The following is a 19,027-nucleotide window of genomic DNA, read 5'->3' as shown; positions in this document are numbered from 1 at the left end:
AAGAGGAGTTGCGGGTTTTGTCCATCTGATATCTCAGCCTTGATGTTCAGAAGTCATCTGCATGGAAAAAATCTTACTTGCTGTGTCTGTCTCCAGGCAGTTAATAAAAGAAAAATTGTGGTATGTCCTTATCTTATGGTACATTGGAAGCCCAGCCTTGACAAAACTGCTTGCCTAAACATATACAAAATACACAGATAGGTTTTTATGCTCATTTCAAGCATTTAACTTAGATGCTGTGACTCACCACTTGGAAGGAATTGTCTAGGTCCATGGATTTCAGAGAGAATGTACACTTCAGGTCATACTGAAGTTGAGTACCAGAAGTGGTCAGTATGAAGAAATGTGAGAGCAGGAGCAGAAAAAAAATAACACTTTCTAAGCACTTAGATGACCTAGATGAGTAAATCCCTTTGTAAGTAAAATTTGGAAGGTAAATCATAACCAGTGCTGTGGAAAATATTATTATAAGTCTGAGTAATTTTCAGAGAAGCTAGGAATCCCATGTGCATAAAACTACATATTTCAGAATAGTGTATCTAGGTCTTTAAAGACATGTGTAGTATCTCATAGAACTTTTTCAATTATTTATGTAGGTTAGATACCTGATTTCCATAGAAACAACAGCTTTTCTATTCTTAAACCAGTAAATTGGAGGACACGGATGAGGGGAGTGGGAATATTTTTAATTTACTGGAAGACTGAGTACCTGATTCTTATGTTATCAAGAATCAGTTTAGCTATAAAACTATTGCAAGTGTATGTCTGTTTGGTCTGAATACCCTTTTGGGTGGCTATTGGAATGACTTGGAAGAAAAAGCTGTCTGCTCTGGATCTAGTTACCTACACCTTGAAGATCCAGCTTTGGAGAGCTTCAAAGTCCTCATGTCCTTGCTCCTCTTGCAAATACAGAGCAATCCAGAGATTTACAGCACAGCTCAGATAATTAGAAAATAATATAGTACATAGCAAGGGGCTGGAAAGGTGACATAAAATCAGCACTGAAAATCAGTGATTGGCACTTTGGTAGAGTCACTGAGTTTTAAGAGTAGCAAGAGTGTGGGCATATCGGATGGTAGAAATCTGAGAACAGAGAGCAGCTAAAAATGGAATAGGTGAAAGAAGGAAATAATGGGATAAATGTGGCTTCATTATTAAGTGTCCTGCTTATGGACTCCACGTCCCTTTGCCTGGCTGATGGTTTTCTAGGATGGCATTTCAGGAAGCGGTTACCCTGGCCTGTGATTCATTAAAAAAATGCTTTGTCTGCTTTCTTTCCATCTCATGTTTTTTAGCCTTCTCCATTCCTGTTGCTCCACAGTTATGAAATTTCCTCTTTCTTCTCACTGTTTCAGTGCATTTACTAATTTGTACTTCACAATACTACTGAATCTTCTTTTTCCCAGCATTTCTTGGCCACTTTCTTCCTGCATATGTCCTGCTTCAGTGTGGTCTAAATAATCAGTCCCTTGTGAATATTGGATGTGTTCTTGAAACACCTCATTAGATGTTTGATGCCATTTTGAGGTGGGAAGTGCATAACAGTTGTTTAAAGTCAAGCTTTGTAAGGATGTGTAGGAGGGCATGCTACATTACCCATGACTTAGGCAAATTCAGGTTTGGTGGCTGGTATTAGGAACTTTACCAAGGGCAGTGGTTCAGCAATCAGTGCTCTTATTATTGCTGCTTCTGTCATTTAATTTCTTGGGAATGTTTTGGCTTCATTTTGGGGTTTGTGTTCTCAGGATCCAGTAACAGCAAAAAAGTGACATTGCATTAGCAAGGAAGAGCTAGTTAGATCATAGAGATTAGATAAGTGGAAAAGTGAAACTTTTTGTGTTTGTTTGGGTTTTTTTTCTTTCTATATACTTCAAAAATTCTTGATTATTATTTTTTTTCTGTGAGCCCTAAAAGAATACATTAAGATTGGGGCAGAATTCTATTCTTAAAATAAAAATTAATGGAAGCAATTAATTTAGCCATATACAGTAGTTAATTTCCCAGAGAATATTTGTGTTTTATAGGCTAACATTGATTTCTAACTAATTTGTCAAGCTTTGCAAATATCAATAGATCCTTTAAAGGAGCTGTTTCTGAATATTTCAAAGGAAGACTTGCTTTCTGCCTGAACTCGCCCTTGATTTTTGAGAGGCACGTGCCTTATTACAAAACTTTATGATTGCAGTTGCAACAGAAAGAGAAGTGTGATGCTGAAGATGAAAAACTAAACATGAATGGACAGTTAATCATAATAAAAAAAAATCTGTGTAATGTTTCTTTGCTGTCTAATACAACTTGAAAGAAAATCAGTTTTGCAGATGTGTTGTTAGGAGACACATTGCCTGGGTCTCACCAGCAACACATTAGCAGGTGGTACCCACCCTTTTCATTTTGAGAGGGAACAGGATTTTAGGAGAAAGAGTATAAAAGCTGAAGGTAATGTAAAACCTGGTTTTGAACTTGCCTTTTTATTTTCCTGACTTTTTTTTTTTGTCTTTGCAAAGTTATTGTCATTCCCTGCTCTTGATTTCCTTATCTGTAAAATAGGAATTGCAGTTACTGACCTACTTTGGAGCAATGACATAAGTTCCGTTTGCACAGCAATAAAAATGGTTGGAATCACAGTCATGGCAATCAGACAAAACAGCAGTGGGTTGTACTAGTCCACAGGACTGAAAAATTGGGTTTTATGCTTCCCTAGAACAGTTATGACAGTTTAAAAAACATAAATCTTGTTTACTTCCTAGCTACATTCTTAAGTTTAAAATTTTCCTTGTCTCAATATTTTCAATGTTTTCTGGAGTAATTTACTACTTTTTAATGTTTCTTGTGATGAAAACTCAGATTTTTATGTAATTCAAACCAATGTAGCTTTTTACCAAATAACAATAGTTTGCAGTCTCAGGGGAGTAGCAATCAGTACCAGCTGCAATCTGTTAAGTGCCCATGTGCATACAGACATATATTTGTCCCAAAACACTGCTTTGTGTACAAAGCAGCAGTAAGTTTGTAAATTGATGGCTCAGGCTGCTCTAAACACTTGGATCAGTGTGTTTGAAAGGAATGTGAAAAAGAGAAATGCTTGCCCACAGCTTTTTAAAAACACTTAGGACAGTGGGAATGTTTTTGAACGTGCTTCCCTTTTATGTACCCCCCCCCCCCTCCTCTTCTTTAAGCTACTGCTAGGTGCTGGGGACCTAACTTTTAACACTTAAATAAATTGCAACAGGGCTTAATTTTACATGCCTTTAGCTTGTCTAATGACAGTAGGGTAGTTCTTAGGATGGGTGCATTAGGGTAGGCTTCAGTAAACAATGTAAACGGACCTCTGAAAATTATTGTAAACTGTTTTTCTTTCAAGAAGGAGGGGAGGGATCTGCAGTGTCCTCTGGCAGGGTGTAGCAGCAGCTACACTGCCCAGGCACCTGGAACCACTTGATGTGGAAGGGCTGATAATGCCAGGCTGCAGCTGAGTAATGTGTTGCCAGCAGATTGCCTTTGGGTGCAAAGCCATCAACACATGACAAGCCCCTGGTTGCTGTGCAGGATGAGGACAGTGGTCTTACCTCTTTGGGCAACCACACCAGGTGTGATGGAGTGGTGACTCTTTCACATATGGAGTTCTCTAGTGAAAAAGTGCTTGTGATGCTCCAAGGCAGATGCAGTGTATGGTGCTATGTTGAAGGAGAAGTCACAAGAACCAAATTGTATGAGCCCTGCTTGAGAAGTGAGGTTTGGGTGTTCTGGCAGGCCCATGTGTGTAAATATAGTAAAGCGTTTTTATATTGGTCAAATAAACCACATCCGTGTGAGTGCGTATTGTACTTCCTGCTGTTGCTGTCCCATCTCTGCTGTAGTACACTGAAGCTGTTACCATGTTAGTGGACTTACAGAGGAAATCTTCCATACAGAGTTTATTCCTTTGATTCTTCCTCTTTGCAAGCAAGCCATGATGCTGCATCTGGCATTACTGCTGTGTTCTCCCTGTGAATGTTGTGTTCCCCATCCTAGGTATTTTATTACCTAAGCAGTTTGTTATACTGCAAGCAGGGACTGTTAGAAAACTTGATTTACTTCAGTTGCACTCTGAGGCTCTTGTAATGGTGTATGAGAAAATTGTGCCCAGTTTACATTCCTGATTCCCCACTGCTGTAGTAAATTATTTTCAGAGCTTTACTATTGTCTGCTGTTCTTGATCATAATACAGAAATGGCTCAGCTGGGATCTTCACTTGAAATAAAATGCCATTTAGAAACTCAGGAGACTGTTGTGTCTTTGCTGGCTATTAGAAGGGATAAACAGTTAAGCAGGTTAGAGGAAAGTAAGATGCATTATTTTATCACTGGTAATAGATTTCATCTCATTATTTCTGACAAATCTGCCTAGGTACTACGAGCAGTGGTGGTGGAAGAGGAAAAGAAAAACCACGTTTCCTTTATCAGTATATCCACAGAGAGATATATTTATCAATTATCGTAGAGATATATATTTTATCCATATTTTTATCAATGTATCAATGACATATTCCAAATATGTCATGAAAATTGTGAACTGTAATTCTGTCCAGCAGCTGTTTCTCTGTGAGCAGTTGCCTTGTAATTTCAGAGTCACAGGGACAAAGCAGCAGCAACTTTTGGGGCTCACAGCCTTGTTGTGTCCAGACTCTTAAGGAAACTCTTGACAATTATGGAATAGTCTTGGGTTATATGTACCACATAACATGGGTGTCAGTTCAGCTTTTATCTGTTCAGGTCTTTTTCAGGTAGTGGTTTTTACTGATGTTCCTTCTCTCACTAAATTTGTGGCTCCCCATGCTTTCATCCTTCAGCAGTGCTGCTTGTTCCATCTTCTTGTATAAAGGCTTCACTAGGCTTCTACATAGTAGATAGGTGTCAAGGGCTTTAGGGCATTCATAGATTTTCATATTTATTATGTTGTATAGCTAACCTCAAGTGTTCAGAATTTTTAAATTAGTTCTTGTTAAATTAACGAGTAAGCACTGATGTGTTTGGGCTTTTTTTGGTTGCTTTCTTTTTTGTGTCCGAGGGAACAATTGTGTTGCCTTTTCAGACAGTAAGATGTTTTTTCCCAAAACTTTTTGAAACAATAAAATTTTAGTGGCTTGCAAGCTTTCAGTTCCACATGGAGAAGATTCAATAGAGTATCAGATAGGATAAATGCTCGCAATAAATTACATTTGTCAGCACTAATGCCTGTGAAATACTGTATATATTCATCAGATGTTGCTAACAGAGGTAAACAGAGCATGAGAACTAATGTATTTACGATGTCATGGGAGTTGTCCATAGTAGTTCCCAGGAAGTGTTGTCACTGTGCCTGGAAGCAAGTTAACATTGCACTAATCGGGATCCGGAGATCTGAGCACCACACAAGGAGGCGTAAATGTGAGGATGCCCCACTGATAGTACTTGTTTTGCAAAAAGCTGAAGAGATTATTTCCTACTGAAGTAGACATCCTACTATAGCTGCTTTTGCTGTTTTGCAGCAGAGTTTTGACTGATGTCTTCTAGTTCTTGAAGCTGTTAGATGATCCTTTGCTGAACTGTTTACATGTGCAAGGCCTGGATGCCACGCTGGGAATCAGCATCAGGGTGAGCCATATGTTAGCCTGATCTTGTGAAGTGCTGAGCAGCCTGAGCACCCTGCTGAGGCTTAGCTTGTCTCAACCTCGGGTTCATGTTTCCAAGTCGTTTAGAATGCAACCCTAAGCCTGTAACATTTACTAGATTACTGGAGAATTCTGTTTTGTTGGAAGATGACATGCAGGTTTAGCCAGAGCAGCATAAGACTATTGGATCAAGACCCAGTTCTCTCTGTGCTGTGGTAAATGTATTTCCTACTTGTGAGAGGATGAGAAGGCTGCATCTGCCTTGTGGATCTCTTCCTTCAATCACCTACTTGTTTGGGGGTTTTTTATTTTTTATTTTTTTTTATTTTTAATTTTTTTAAATTTATTTATTTATTTATTTTCTCATTCATGAGGCATTAAGCTTTCCCAGATGTAAGCCAAATTTTATTATGATACCTTTCTTGTTTACATGAAGAAACCTTGGCAGTTCTGTGTGCTGGTTACTTGCAGAGCTTTAAAAGCATCAGTTTTAGCTGAAGTAGGAGAGTAGCTTCGCAGAAAGCTTAATTATATTTGGATTGAAATTGGACATGTTGGAATAGTTCTCTGGCTTTAGAAGTTAATTTATAGCTCAACTTAATCCTTTACATGCCCTCAAATCTGGAGTCTATTAGATGACCGTCTACAGAAATATCTTCAGACTTCAATCTATTAGCCTTCAGAGTTTATTTTGGAAAAATGCAAAAAAAAAAAAAAAAAAAAAAAGCCAAACTAAAAAGGGATGGACTGTCTTACTGGTTAATGGTTCATGACATGGAAATTTTATTACAAATGTGTTACAGAAAAACCATTCTCTCTTTGGATGATATGAACAGCTTGGTAAATAAAGGTGATAATAAAGAAGGTGGAATCAACCCAGAAAATCACATGCCTTTGCTCTGGCACCAGATCAGGAAATAACAGTTGGACATTTTCTTGCTTTGAAGGAAGGGGAAGATACTGAAATAACCCGAGAGTTAAGTGATGTTTTTAAATCTGTTTCTTAGTTTCTAGTAGCTTAATGCTTGATTCAAGTCACCACTTCCATTACTTTTCTATGTCAACTGTTCTTAGAAAACTTTATAAAAATCTATTCCTAGGGCTAGCATGCCAGCCAAGATTAAAAAAAAAACAGTAGTCAGCACATCAGTAATTATACCTGATTGCTTGATACTTATTTTTGTACAGTCCTTCCTTCCTTCTGGTATATTTTTTTAAAATTAATGCTGCAGTGGTGTTTTCCCTCTCAAGTCATCTAATGAGAAGGAATGCATTTGCAACGCCCAGTACTGGTTAATTTTGCTTGCATTTAGAGTACCTGGATTTCTGTTTGGAATTTTATTGAGTTACTGCCTGCTACATCACCTCTCCCACTCCATAAATGGCTGATGAATTCTGGAATGTCAAAGTAACATGGAAGAGGTGTGGAGCAGGCAGTCAGGATTGTATCATGGCTTTCCTTTTGCTGTGGTGTACTGAACTTCAGTCACTTCAGGACAGAAGTAAATGTTGCAGTATTCCACGGGAAAATGGCTTGGAAATGGATTAAAACCTGTTAAAATAATTTGTCTGGATTTAGTGGAGCTGTCAGGTGAAGCAATGCAAATAACTTCTGAGACGGCTTAGTACTGGAGGAGGGGAGAGGGAGAAGGATGGTTAGGAAGAAATGGGAAGAGGATTAAACCAAACTTTCTGAGATTAGTGCACTGAGCAATGCAGCACTAGGTCAGCAAAGCACTTTGCCTACTTCCTGTTGGTTATGCAATGTGACTGGGTTTCGATTTGCTTGCTTAATTTGATTTGTTTACAACTGTTTGAGTAGTGTGTGTGTGTTTGTTGTTTTGTTTTGTTTTCCTAGTGATGTAGTGAATGCCGTTGTACCTCTAGTAGGAAGGAAGGTCTGGCAGAGGTTGGAAGGAGGAGAGGAGGAAGGGATTGAGTAACAGGTTTGCTTGGAGTGTTCTGACACAAAGAATCAAGCCTATAAATGAGAAATATGGCTGGCTGGCAACTATGTGGTATCAGTGACGTGTGGAACTGTTGTCCCCAAATCATCCCAAAAGCCCAAAGTAAATATTGTGTCAGGCCCTTCCATCAGTTTGTTCTGTACCTGTAGTAGTGTGTCATGAATGTCTGCCTGGGGATCTGTATGTGACTGCTGTTACCTTGTCTTACACTTGATATCTTGTGGTTAACTTGCACCCCTTTGAGACCCTTGGGGTTTATATATTCACCTATTACCCTGTCACATGCTGGAGGCTGCTCCTGGGGCGTGGTGAGTGCTGGAAGGTAGTTCTTACACACACCTTTTTGCATTGTCTGTCCTCAAACTGTCCCACAAAGATAAGTGATGATGCTCTTTGTCAGCCTCTGGATATTGGGTGAGGAAATTGAGGATCTGGTAGTAGCTTTGAGGATGGCTAATACAAACGAATAGGATGCTTTTGGTGTCAGCCTATTACTCTTAAACTACTTTTACCTGCTAGCAAGTTTAAGCCAGGAGCATTTATTTTACAAATTCAGGACAGACCACTCAGTTGCCTCCTTTGCAGGAATAAGTAAACTGAAACAAAGCAGAGGGGAAGCCATGTTTCTAACACTAGGTTTACTTCTAAAAATTTCTCTCACCCTGACCCAGCTGTACAACTGACAGATGGCATCACATTTGCTGTGTGAGGATTCAGGCTTATTGCAGTTCTTACTCAGCTCTGTCTATGAGGTTGCGCATATAGAAAAGATCCCAGACTTGTGAATCTCTGCTTCTTTTTTAACTTTAAATTAATTTCTGGCCTCCACCTCCACACATACAAACAAACCTCATCATGTCATCAGTCCACTTGCAAGAAGTTTCATCCTTCCTGTCATTGAGTCATTGCTTGCTTAGCTCCCACTTTGAAGATGGCAGAGTCCCTCAGGTGTTCTTACAGCCTGGGGGCAGATAGTTAAAGGCTTATTCCTCTGCTTGCCTGAGCCCTTAACAAGATTTGTTCATTTATTATAAGGCACATCCTCCTTTGCCATCCACTGGCTTTGGGAATACCTAAATACCAAGTGTTCGTGTAAAAGCTTTTTCATATAAAAAACTACACAATCTGCATAAGCAACCTTCAAGTCTTACATAAATCCTTGGAATTCTCATTGTGTGAAGTGTAGTGCTCATTGCTAATTGGTCTGAGACAAGAAACAGGACTAATCCATCAGTGTGAGGTGCACGTGATCTGAGTTTGGACCCAGCTCAACTCACTTCTGAGCCCTTGTTTGTACTTTGGAAGGTCCCTGTTCTCCCCTCTCCAGCCACCTGCAAGTACTGCCACCACAGGGTTTTAAGTTGGTCAGTGTTAACTCACCCACCTTTTCCTGTCAAGTCTTCACATACAGCTGCTGTCACCTGGGCTGTGGCTGTGTCTTTTTGTTCTCTCTGAGCACTTGAGCACACTTAGGACTCTGGCTGCAATGTTTGGACCTTGCTGTCCCTTTTAACCCTCCCTCCTGGCATGTCAAGGTGGTGCAGCAGCACCAGGCTGAGGTGCAGTGTGCCTGAGGCCAAAGTAAAGGGTGTTTCAGACTCTCTGGCCCAGGTAGGTGACTGTGCCATGCTCTGCATTCTCAGGACAACAAGGAAGAAGAAGAGCACACAAACTGCCCCAAATTTAATGGTTTTCCATATCAGCCCCGACATAAAGGGTCCTACTAAAGTAGATTAGAGGTTGCTTTGCAGTTTACAAGCTGTCTGTGGCCTTCCATGTTTGGAGAGGGCTAGATTAGGTTTAAGCTTAAAATGAAATTAAATGAAATGTGATTTGTTTTCTGCACTATTGAGGGAGAGAAAGATCTGACAGGGGTTAAGAGAGATCACAGTTCCCCTGACCTCTTTTTCTTTTATTCCAGTTTTGTTGTTAACAAATTAGAGGCAGAACAGTTGATATACCAGTTTCAGGAGTACACTGAGTAAAGATTGACATATCCCTACAAGTCTTGCTTTGCTGAAGCACTTTCATTGGCTATTTTAGCAATGAGAATACAGAATGTCTTATGTGCTCATCTCTACTCCTTTATCAATGAAAAGCACTGTAGTTACATCAGTATATTGCCTCAGCATAAATGCATTTTATAAAGGCATGTCTACTGATTCTCTTTATTGCTGTAAATTTTGGGGAAAGGTGAGTAATCAATATGAAATATTCTTATGCTGGTATGGAAGCTTACATGTTTGAGGTTGTTCTAGTTTTGTTATTTTAGGGGATGGGGAGAAAGCCAAGGTATTTTGGGATTGGTTGTAGACATGCAACCAAATGTTTAAGTAGTTGCAGGTTCAGTTAAGCTGGTAAGAAACTGGTAGTAATAGCAGAGCTAAAGACTTTTCACTGTTTCTATTAAGCTGTCACTTTTGTTTGCAGAATGAAATGTGTCTTGCTACACAACAGCTTTCCAAGCAGCTCCTTGCATATGAAAAGCAGGTATGTTCAACAGATGCCTATGATTTCTTTTTAGCCTCAGTAGTTGCCAAGAAGTCTTTGTAAAGAGTGTGGTTTCCAGAAGTGCTTAGGGTATTTGCTTGATTTCATCTGAAGGCTGTTGTAAAGTTCCCCAGGATGTGTAAGGGATTCAGGTCACTTCTGAGAATTTTTCTCAGAACAACAACAAAACAAACAAACAAAAAAATCCCAACAGAACCCCAACAAAACAAAACAAACTCAAAAAAAGTATGAAATGTGACTTAATAAATCTATGAAGATGCAGACATGTTTGTTCCTATTGTATAGCCATGACTTTAAAATTCGTATTGTAAGCATTAATTATATGTTGTCCAAAACCCATTCACCTAAAACAGTTCTTCCATTTAGTTTGATCTTTTATTGCATTTTGTGGGCGTATGCATTACCTTTTTAGAAAAACACATTCTGTTTTACAGTCATCTTTATTGATTTACAGACCAAATCTGTGTTTTTATTTTCAGCATTTTGCTTTAGGTAAAGGAGATGAAGAAGTGATATCCACCCTTCATTACTTTTCAAAAGTTGTGGATGAGGTAATTTGGATTGCCAGTATTCTATTTGTGCAATATAGACTTCTTGCTGTTTTTCTTTTGGCTTTTGTACTTTTTTATTCTGAGCCTTCCTATTGTGTCTGGGTTTTATAGAATCATTTGGTTGAGGGGAAGGAAGTGTAGTATCACCCTTTCTCAATGAACTCTTCAGCTCTGAAGAGTGCTAGAGCTGTTTCTGTGGCTTCATCCCACATGCTGTCCTCAGAGCAAAGCTGAACTTCCTAAACAGAAGAATTGGAATCAGAGACTGAAATAAGACATGTTTCAGCTTAGACTGGGAGCATTTTTTATTTCATTCCATTTTTTTTTTAAATTGCATATACATTTTCAACTTTAAAACTAGATTTTGAGCCAAAATTTGCCAGGGATAGATGTAGGGCAGCATAAATTAATGAAACTGCAGTTTAGTTGCTATTAGATTATACAGAATTGAGAGGTATCTGCTCAAGGCAGGTTAGGTTCTACAGCTGTGGTCTGAATACTTCTACTCTCTGTAGGTTGCTGTGAACTACTGGGAGTCTTTCTAAATGCCCATATATTTCAATATAATCCTTTTTATCTAGGTCCTTATTGCTTAAGTGTCATTTATCACATCGCTCTTTCTGTCGTGAGCAGGGCTGTGCCATCAGAAAAGTTTTGTTGTTAATCTACTTTCAACTTTCATTAAGGAAAAAGGCTGTGTTGAAGTCCTCTGTTTGAGAGAGGAGATAAGAGGGCTGTGGGGCAAAAAGTAAGTTAAAAATTTTAGAGGCCATGGATAACTCTTAACAGTACACTAAGAGGAATCCCAAAGGTTTAACTTTTCCCTTAGGCTTCTCCTGCAGCCCATGTGCTCCCAAGGGATACTTGGAAGGAGCATTTGTTGTCACAAGTCTTGCACTTGTCTATGTGGACTATGAATAAATCAAAATAAGAACTTTCTCTTTCTGGGGTACAAGAGAACCATCCTGCTTGGGAACAGAGAGCTGAGAGCTTCTCTGTTTGGTTCAGTCAGCCACATTTTCCCCCACAAGAACCTGCTTCATTCCTCAGCCTCCTTTTCTACCCTGTGGAAAAGCTACCCCTCTACCTGTTTCTCAATTGTCTGTTCAACAGGCATTGAATTGCCCTGGTTTAGTTTTGCAGTGGAAAATACTGACTTCATCCTTACCTGCATAACCCTGCCTCCAGCCTCCAGCATACCATGAGCAAATGGGCAGAATATCATGTCCTAGTTTATAGTACAAGGCTCTGGCAATGTGACTGACAGTTGTCCTTCCTGAACCCATCTAATATTCTTAGCATGCCATTGCTGACTTGAGAGCCTTGCCCCCATCCTAAACAGGGTCACACGAGTGCTTTGAAATATGTCTCAATGAGCAGAATTTTAGAGAAGCACATACAAAAAACAGGAACAGAAAACAGGCTCTGAAGGTAAAATATTTGAATGGGACCTTTCAGTGTGGTTGTCCTCTGTTGTGATGGTGTCCCAGATAACCCTCATGAATAGAAAGAGATTCTAGTCATGACAATGAGACTGTAACACTGTGGTGCAGAGACTAACAAAAACTTGTTAATACAAGCTAATTACAGCTGAAATCCTGTCAAGTTAAGAATTAGAATGAGTGGTCAAGTGAACCCTAATACAGTATGTGGGAGCTGAAAAGTTCTTGAAACCTTGGACAATGCTAGGCAGGAGTTAAGCTTTTAGAGGAAAATCCCCATCCATCTCACATGTTTTGAGAAATGTATTTTAAGCATTGAAGTATCTTTTCTGGCTGCTGGGCATAAATGCCAGGCTATAGAGCTTCATTTTTTTTGTTTGTTAGCTTACACTGTGTTTTAGAGCATTCCACTGTTCTCCTTTCCAGCTCAATATTCTTCATTCAGAACTGGCAAAACAGCTTGCAGATACAATGGTTCTCCCAATAATACAGTTTCGGGAAAAGGATCTCACAGGTAAATTTTATCTTAAGTTTTCATTTTCCTTATGTGCTCCTTCTCATTTGTTTCATAATAATCTTATACATAATGCCACATAGTACTTTGTCCTTTGATGATTCCCAGAAAAGTTACTTGTGTTATTTTTTGTTTTCTGCTACAGAATTTCCTGGACAGGTGCATGTTTTTACTCAGACATAAATAATCCAAGTTCAACACATAACAATTTATGTGCCCTGTGGTGCAAGTTTGAAAATACTCAGCTTTGTTCTTTACTGGGTTACTTTGCTTTTACACTGGTGTAATTTCACTAAAGTGACTGATGTTTTAGTTACCTAAAGAAGGGAATTAACAGTGAATCTGGCTTACAAACAGTATTTATCCTGCTTCAGAATTTGGGTTTGCTTGAAAACCACAAGGAAGAATGTTGTTGGTTGTTTTTTTTTTTAATTTGAGGGTATAATATATTGCCTCCCCTTTAAGGAATCAGTGCTCTTTAAATCCTTGCCATCAAGTAGTAGTTCCAAGTAACCTGATTGCACAAACTTGGAAATTCATTACTTAAATAGCAAAGTAATAGTGCAGACACTTGGTGTCATCTCAAAAGAAACAAGTTTATAGTCAAGGTCAAGGAAACTCTTAACCTACTCATGCAACAGGAACATGAGTTTCTACTGCAATTTATTTTTTTTTTTAAAACAAGCTCACTTCTCATGTCACTAACCTCTGTCTTGTTTATGACATCATTTCGATGGGAGATAAAACAACTGCAGCAAAAAAAAAAAAAAAAAAAAAAAAAGGTTTGGGTTCCCTATATCTCATTTGTACTGTGAAGACATCAGGGTGTCTCGATTAGTGGATATCTTGTTTATCATATAATGTCAAAGATAAAGCAGTATGTGGATAGTTAGATCTTGGTTCTATGAACTTTCAATATGGCTTCACTGATACAGTGATTCTTCTCCCATCTTTATGGATTCTGCCCCCTGATTCATTAAAGAAGACATAAAAGGAAAATGCAGGTGAAGCCTGCAACCAAAGCCTCAACTGCTTCATGTCAAAAAATACCATGTAAGCATTATCAGGAAGTTGTTCAGAACTGCCTATCTTTAATGATAGTGGTGGGCCTTTTGTCATAACTAGCATACTGAAATGGTGCTTCTTTGGGTAAAGTAACACTGGCAGATAAGGAATCTCTTTCCTAGAGATAACTTGCTCAATGAATAAACTCACTCAACTCTTAATTAGCTATCTACCTCTTCTTTTCGCTAGCAGATGATCAAATTTATCTTTTTCAAGGCAGGGACAACCTAAGTATCTCTTCTTTGAAATGGCTGGAGGGAGTTAGGCATTAAATGTGCCATAAAATGGTCTCAATTAAATGAAGTGTTTACAGCTCTTTTCACTTTTTTGATTTCTCTTTTCCAGAAGTAAGCACCTTGAAAGACCTTTTTGGGCTTGCTAGCAACGGTATGTTTCCCTGTTTTGTTGTAATGATGTGCTCCTGTTATATCACAGAAGACATTCTTAATCTACACACACACATCACATTTCTAAAAAAAATAATATTCCTTGTCTGCAGAACATGACGTGTCCATGGCAAAGTATAGCAGGTTACCGAAAAGGAAAGAAAATGAAAAGGTAATGAACTTGAAAGGGAAAAAGAAAAATCTTCTGTCTGTGACATTGTTCACCTCTGAACTTGGGAGTGTTCATCAGATAAATTCACAGTAGCTCAAGAGTACTTGTGATTTTGTTTCCAAGCAGACACAAAGCTTAAAACCAGCAATTCAGCAAAGTTATACCTGTTTTCTCCAAGTTAGACAAGTGATCAAGTATTGTGCTGAACTAGAGCCCTTCATATTCTGGGGACTTCTTCAGAGAGAGACAATCCAAGTGGCTATAAATAGATTTCTGTAGGCTTACTATTGTACAGCTGATGTGATGATGCTGTATCACTGGGTACAATTCATTGTGAACTGTCACCAAAGCCTTGTGTCTGCTGTTCATGAAGCATTCCAGTTTTTCTCATCTGCCCTCCTGATAAATTTCTTTGTATGGATTGTCATTCCACTTACAATACACATAAGTCTGTTGTTGGGATTGGTTTACTTTTTATTTTTTTCCCCCACCGGACCACATTCCAAAAATCTGTCCCTGTATGCCAAAAAAGTGTGTGATGGGCCCTATCCTTAGAGTGCATCCATTCTACAGGAATGCCCTTTAAAGGAAATGTGTTACAGGACAGAATGTCTTATAGCATACTGTGAATTACTTAACTCCCAATTCTGCATTAGCAGGCTTGTCTTGTAATCTCAGCTGCAAATGAGTTTCTTGCACTGAGAGAAGCTCCAGAATGTTAGTTGTGGTAGTTATGTGGTTTATATTCGTAGGGGCTCCCCAAATGGTTAAGTGTGTTGCCAGAGAAGGGCTTGAAGTACTTGCTTTGGATTTTGGATTTTCTTTCCTAGTTTCTCATCCTTTATTTTAATGTGGAGAAGTTCTGTAAGGAGAGTTGTTTAAAGATAACTTGAAAATAATCAGTAAATATATCTATGTGCAGAAATAACACTTTGTCAACCTCTTTATCAATTTTTATTCAGCATAAGGCAGAGGTTGCAAAAGAAGTGGCAAATGCAAGAAGAAAGCAGCACCTTTCATCTCTGCAATACTACTGTGCCCTGAATGCTCTGCAGTACAGGAAGAGAGTGGCAATGGTGGAACCTATGCTAGGATATACACGAGGACAGGTATGGATAATTAAGTGTCTATCACTTAGGCATGTGTCTGGGAAAAATAAAACATTGTAGTTCTGGATTTTTAATTTTGGTTTTGAGAATCAATTCATGGGGGAGGGTAAACTTTTATTTAGTTTGCCTTGATTCTAACAACTGATTTTGTTTGTGGCAGGTAGCTGAATGTTTAGATATTTGGGAATGACACCAGTGGAAAAAAAAATCCAATAAACTTAGATGCAAAATCAGCCTGTCATTAATTTTTTCACACCAAGCTATCAGTGCAGCAGCATTTACTTCCACTGTTTACTCTGTCTGCACAAACTCTCCTATGTAGCAGCTCCCTTCCTGGCACATAATGTTCAGCATACTGATGAGGGGTGTACACGATAGGGAACAGAGCATGCAGTGGAGAACTGGAAGGGCAGAACTGTGGAGTGGATTGAGCATAAAGCTGGCAAATTGTCTTTCTGATCTTTATTCTGCCAGCAATTTGACAGAGCATTTCTCAAGTCTGTAAAATGTGGTAGTCATACTGATAATCTGAGTCTCCAGGATCAGGAGGAGCAACAAACTGGTATTTTCACAGCACTTCATTCTTATTACCACCCATTATAAGGGTCTGTTGTGCTTTGGCATCAATGAAAGAAAGCATTGGGAGAATGAGAACTGGGCTATGAAAACAGAAAAAATGGGTGCAGTGTTCTGGTTGAGATTGAAGTGTGGATCATCATCTCCATTTTCTCATGTCTTTTGCAGAGCATGTGCCCCATATAAAACAGATAATAAATAGGAATTCAATCACTTTCCTCATGTGGGAGTTCACATGGTTTCTCTGCTGTAAAAATTATACTGAGAGAATTGCCTTGGTTTTCTTTACTGGAAGCCAAACATTACTTTCTTTCCCTGTATCTTGTCTGGCAGAGCTGCCCAATCTTGGTGCTTTACACAGGAAAGTCGGGTTGTCATGGGTATGACTGAGTAGACAGAAGCCACTTGATAGTGATTTTTAAATTGTCCTTCAGCCCGAGGGTGTATTTTCGTTATTAATCACCCAAAATGTGTTTTATCTTTCACATTTCCAACAAATGAGCAGGCTGTAAAAATTTTTTTGAAGAATCTGTGGCTAATATTGCCATTATTTGACTGAAAACTGACATGAACATCTAAGCTAGGCATGTCAGTCAGTCATTATCATCAGTGGAATTTAGAACTCTTCCCTCCTGAAGTAGGCTTATGGAATAAAATAGGTGAATCATTCTTTAAGGGAGAATGCTTTCTCTCCTTTGTCTGTAAAATGAGTCTGTGGTCAATAACATGGCTGCAGAAATCTGAGTTACAGGTGAGAGGAATCCCACATCCCAAGGTTAGGGAAAAGGAGTAATCACAAGTAAAATTGGATTAAATAACTAGTAAAATGCTTAAGAGCCAAGAATTTGCTTTTACATCTCTTTCTGGAGTCGTTCACTCATTTTTCCTTTTTTAAAAAAGGTAATTAGCAGAACACATGCACTAGCTATGTCCATGTTTCCACAGTTGTCAGGAGGTCCTAATGATGACTGTGTGCCCCACAGCAGGTAATCCAAGGTCACATCTACACTGAGTACTTTGTTGCTGTTTCGTGCCTGCTGAGCCCTACCAGCTGAGGGCATTTGTCTTCTGTCACAAAATATGCACTTTGGCCTTAGTAGCTTTTTTTTAGCTCATTCGGTAAAACAAAATCCCTGGTAAATCTGTAGTGGATGCTCTGGAGGCTTCAGCAAGCACTGCTACACTTCATCACTTTCCAGAATGACTTTGCTACAGCAGTAAAAAAATTTCAAGGTTGGAGTTTTCAGTCCAGGTTGGACTGCTAAATCTAATGGATGATTTGTGTCCCATTCCTTTTGGTTTGGTGGCTCATAACGCTACCAGACCCAGTTCTGTTCAGTGCTGGTATGGGAGCAGGTTACCCATTCCTTTATTTCAGTCATTTAGTGAGTTCACTTGAAACATATCTGTCAGCAGCCAGGAGCTTCTGTGTGTAGAAGCGTGTGTGAAAGGGTGGAAAGCTGAAAAAGTGACAAATACACAGCTTTTTCCATCATGGTTTTGATTGCCAGCCCAAAGTATCAGTCATAAAGGGATCGCTGTTAATACAGTCCACACAATCTGTTATTTGTCTGCCAAAGACAAGATAACTTCCCATGTCTGTTGTTTTCTGTTTGGTTTTTTTTTTTTTCCAATTTATATTTTTCAGATCAACTTTTTTAAGAAAGGAGCAGAGATGTTTTCCAGAAGAATGGACAGCTTTTTGTCATCTGTTTCAGACATGGTTCAGAGGTAACACAATACTCCAGTGCTGTAACCTTCAGCTCATAATAGAGAGTGCCTCTGTTTCTTTCTCCTTGGGAACCCTTGCATGCTTTCTATTGCATTGTTGGCTTTGTTTTGTTGAAGCAGCAGGTGGGAAGGAGGTATGTTTGTACATGGAAAGGAAAATGTTGTCAGTGCACTGCAGAGAGTATTTTTACAGTATAGCCAGAAACTATTTAGAAACATGTTCACGTGCTTTCTCACGTTACTTGTGTCTCCTCATGGACAGAAATCATGGAATTTTGTCTTGAAATGAGTTAACAGAATTAATATAATAGAGCTAAAGTGCATTCTGAATTAGAGGTATTTATATTTGCAGGGTCTCCTGTAAAAATGCTGTAACAATAAACCATTAACCTCCCAAAGAAGGATTTGGGGCCTATAGCATTTGATGTCATAGCTACACAATGCAAACAAAACATATTCATTGTACCCAGTCCAGCTTGTGTCAGTCCACTGAGTTCAACCTGCTTTGGCTAAGTCCTTATTTCAATAAGCTGCCTCACTTCAGTACTCCTAATGTTGTGATTATTTTTTCTTCCTCCCTTCCCTCCCCCCTTGTAGTTAAGACCCACATTTTTTCTGTAATTAAGTCATGTAAACTTTACATTTAAAATGTAATCATATCAGAGAGAATATTAATCATTTCTCTTAAATCATCTACCCAAGTCCTTCACTTGATTCCTTCATACATTTCATGTTGGACTGTATCCAAATCATTACTTATTCTGACTCTGGTGGCATTTTAAATAATGCATACTTGTTGAGAGCAGTGTTATGAGTAATCTCCCTGTATAGTAGATCCTTTCACTGTCTAATTCTTTGCTTCCTGGTCCTCTGTACTTATTTACATATATCTTTTCACACTTCTGAAATAAATCCTTCTGCAGTCTACACAGGATTTGTACAGCCTGAAGGACAGATTTTAAACTCCCTTGGAATAGTGCCTGTTATTTAGTAAAGTTATTTAGAGTGCCTTGCTTGTGTCTACAGGTACAGCAAGGATCCTGCCACTAGATCCTCACCTTAGAATAAGCCCTTGTTTTCCAAAGTCTGAGAGGTTTGAATTCTGGATAGTACCCAGTAGTTAATGGAAGTAAAAATAGGCAGCTTAGTTGCCTTGCTAAGTCGGGGGTTTGTGTTTTAAGTCTGTCACACAGCAAAGCTTGTAAGAACAACCCAAATCTAACTCGTATTGGGAGTATGGTGTCTTTGGAAAATACCAAAAAGAGAAGCTTGTGACATTCTGAATGACACTGTGCAGCTTAGCAGTTACTGACACAGGACATGGTTTCATGACTTAAGATTACACAGCCACTGAAAACCATGCTGCCCACTCCT

The 19,027-nt window shown here is 38.9% G+C and overlaps 1 protein-coding gene across 1 annotated transcript in view; it reads left to right on the top strand.

Moving 5' to 3' along the window:
- APPL2 (adaptor protein, phosphotyrosine interacting with PH domain and leucine zipper 2) overlaps positions 1–19,027 on the top strand; it is a 38,583-nt gene that overhangs the window by 5,391 nt on the left and 14,165 nt on the right. Inside the window, exons 3-9 of the mRNA XM_071728781.1 lie at positions 10,027–10,086; positions 10,587–10,658; positions 12,527–12,614; positions 14,025–14,066; positions 14,179–14,237; positions 15,200–15,346; positions 17,571–17,653. Coding sequence (XP_071584882.1) covers positions 10,027–10,086; positions 10,587–10,658; positions 12,527–12,614; positions 14,025–14,066; positions 14,179–14,237; positions 15,200–15,346; positions 17,571–17,653 — 551 coding nt within the window. The remainder of the gene's footprint in view (positions 1–10,026; positions 10,087–10,586; positions 10,659–12,526; positions 12,615–14,024; positions 14,067–14,178; positions 14,238–15,199; positions 15,347–17,570; positions 17,654–19,027) is intronic.

This window comes from Heliangelus exortis, chromosome 1, assembly GCF_036169615.1.
Source record: "Heliangelus exortis chromosome 1, bHelExo1.hap1, whole genome shotgun sequence".
NCBI classification, from domain to species: Eukaryota; Metazoa; Chordata; class Aves; order Apodiformes; family Trochilidae; genus Heliangelus; species Heliangelus exortis.
Note: the sequence above shows the minus strand (reverse complement) of the source record. Positions and strands in the feature narration are given on the sequence as shown.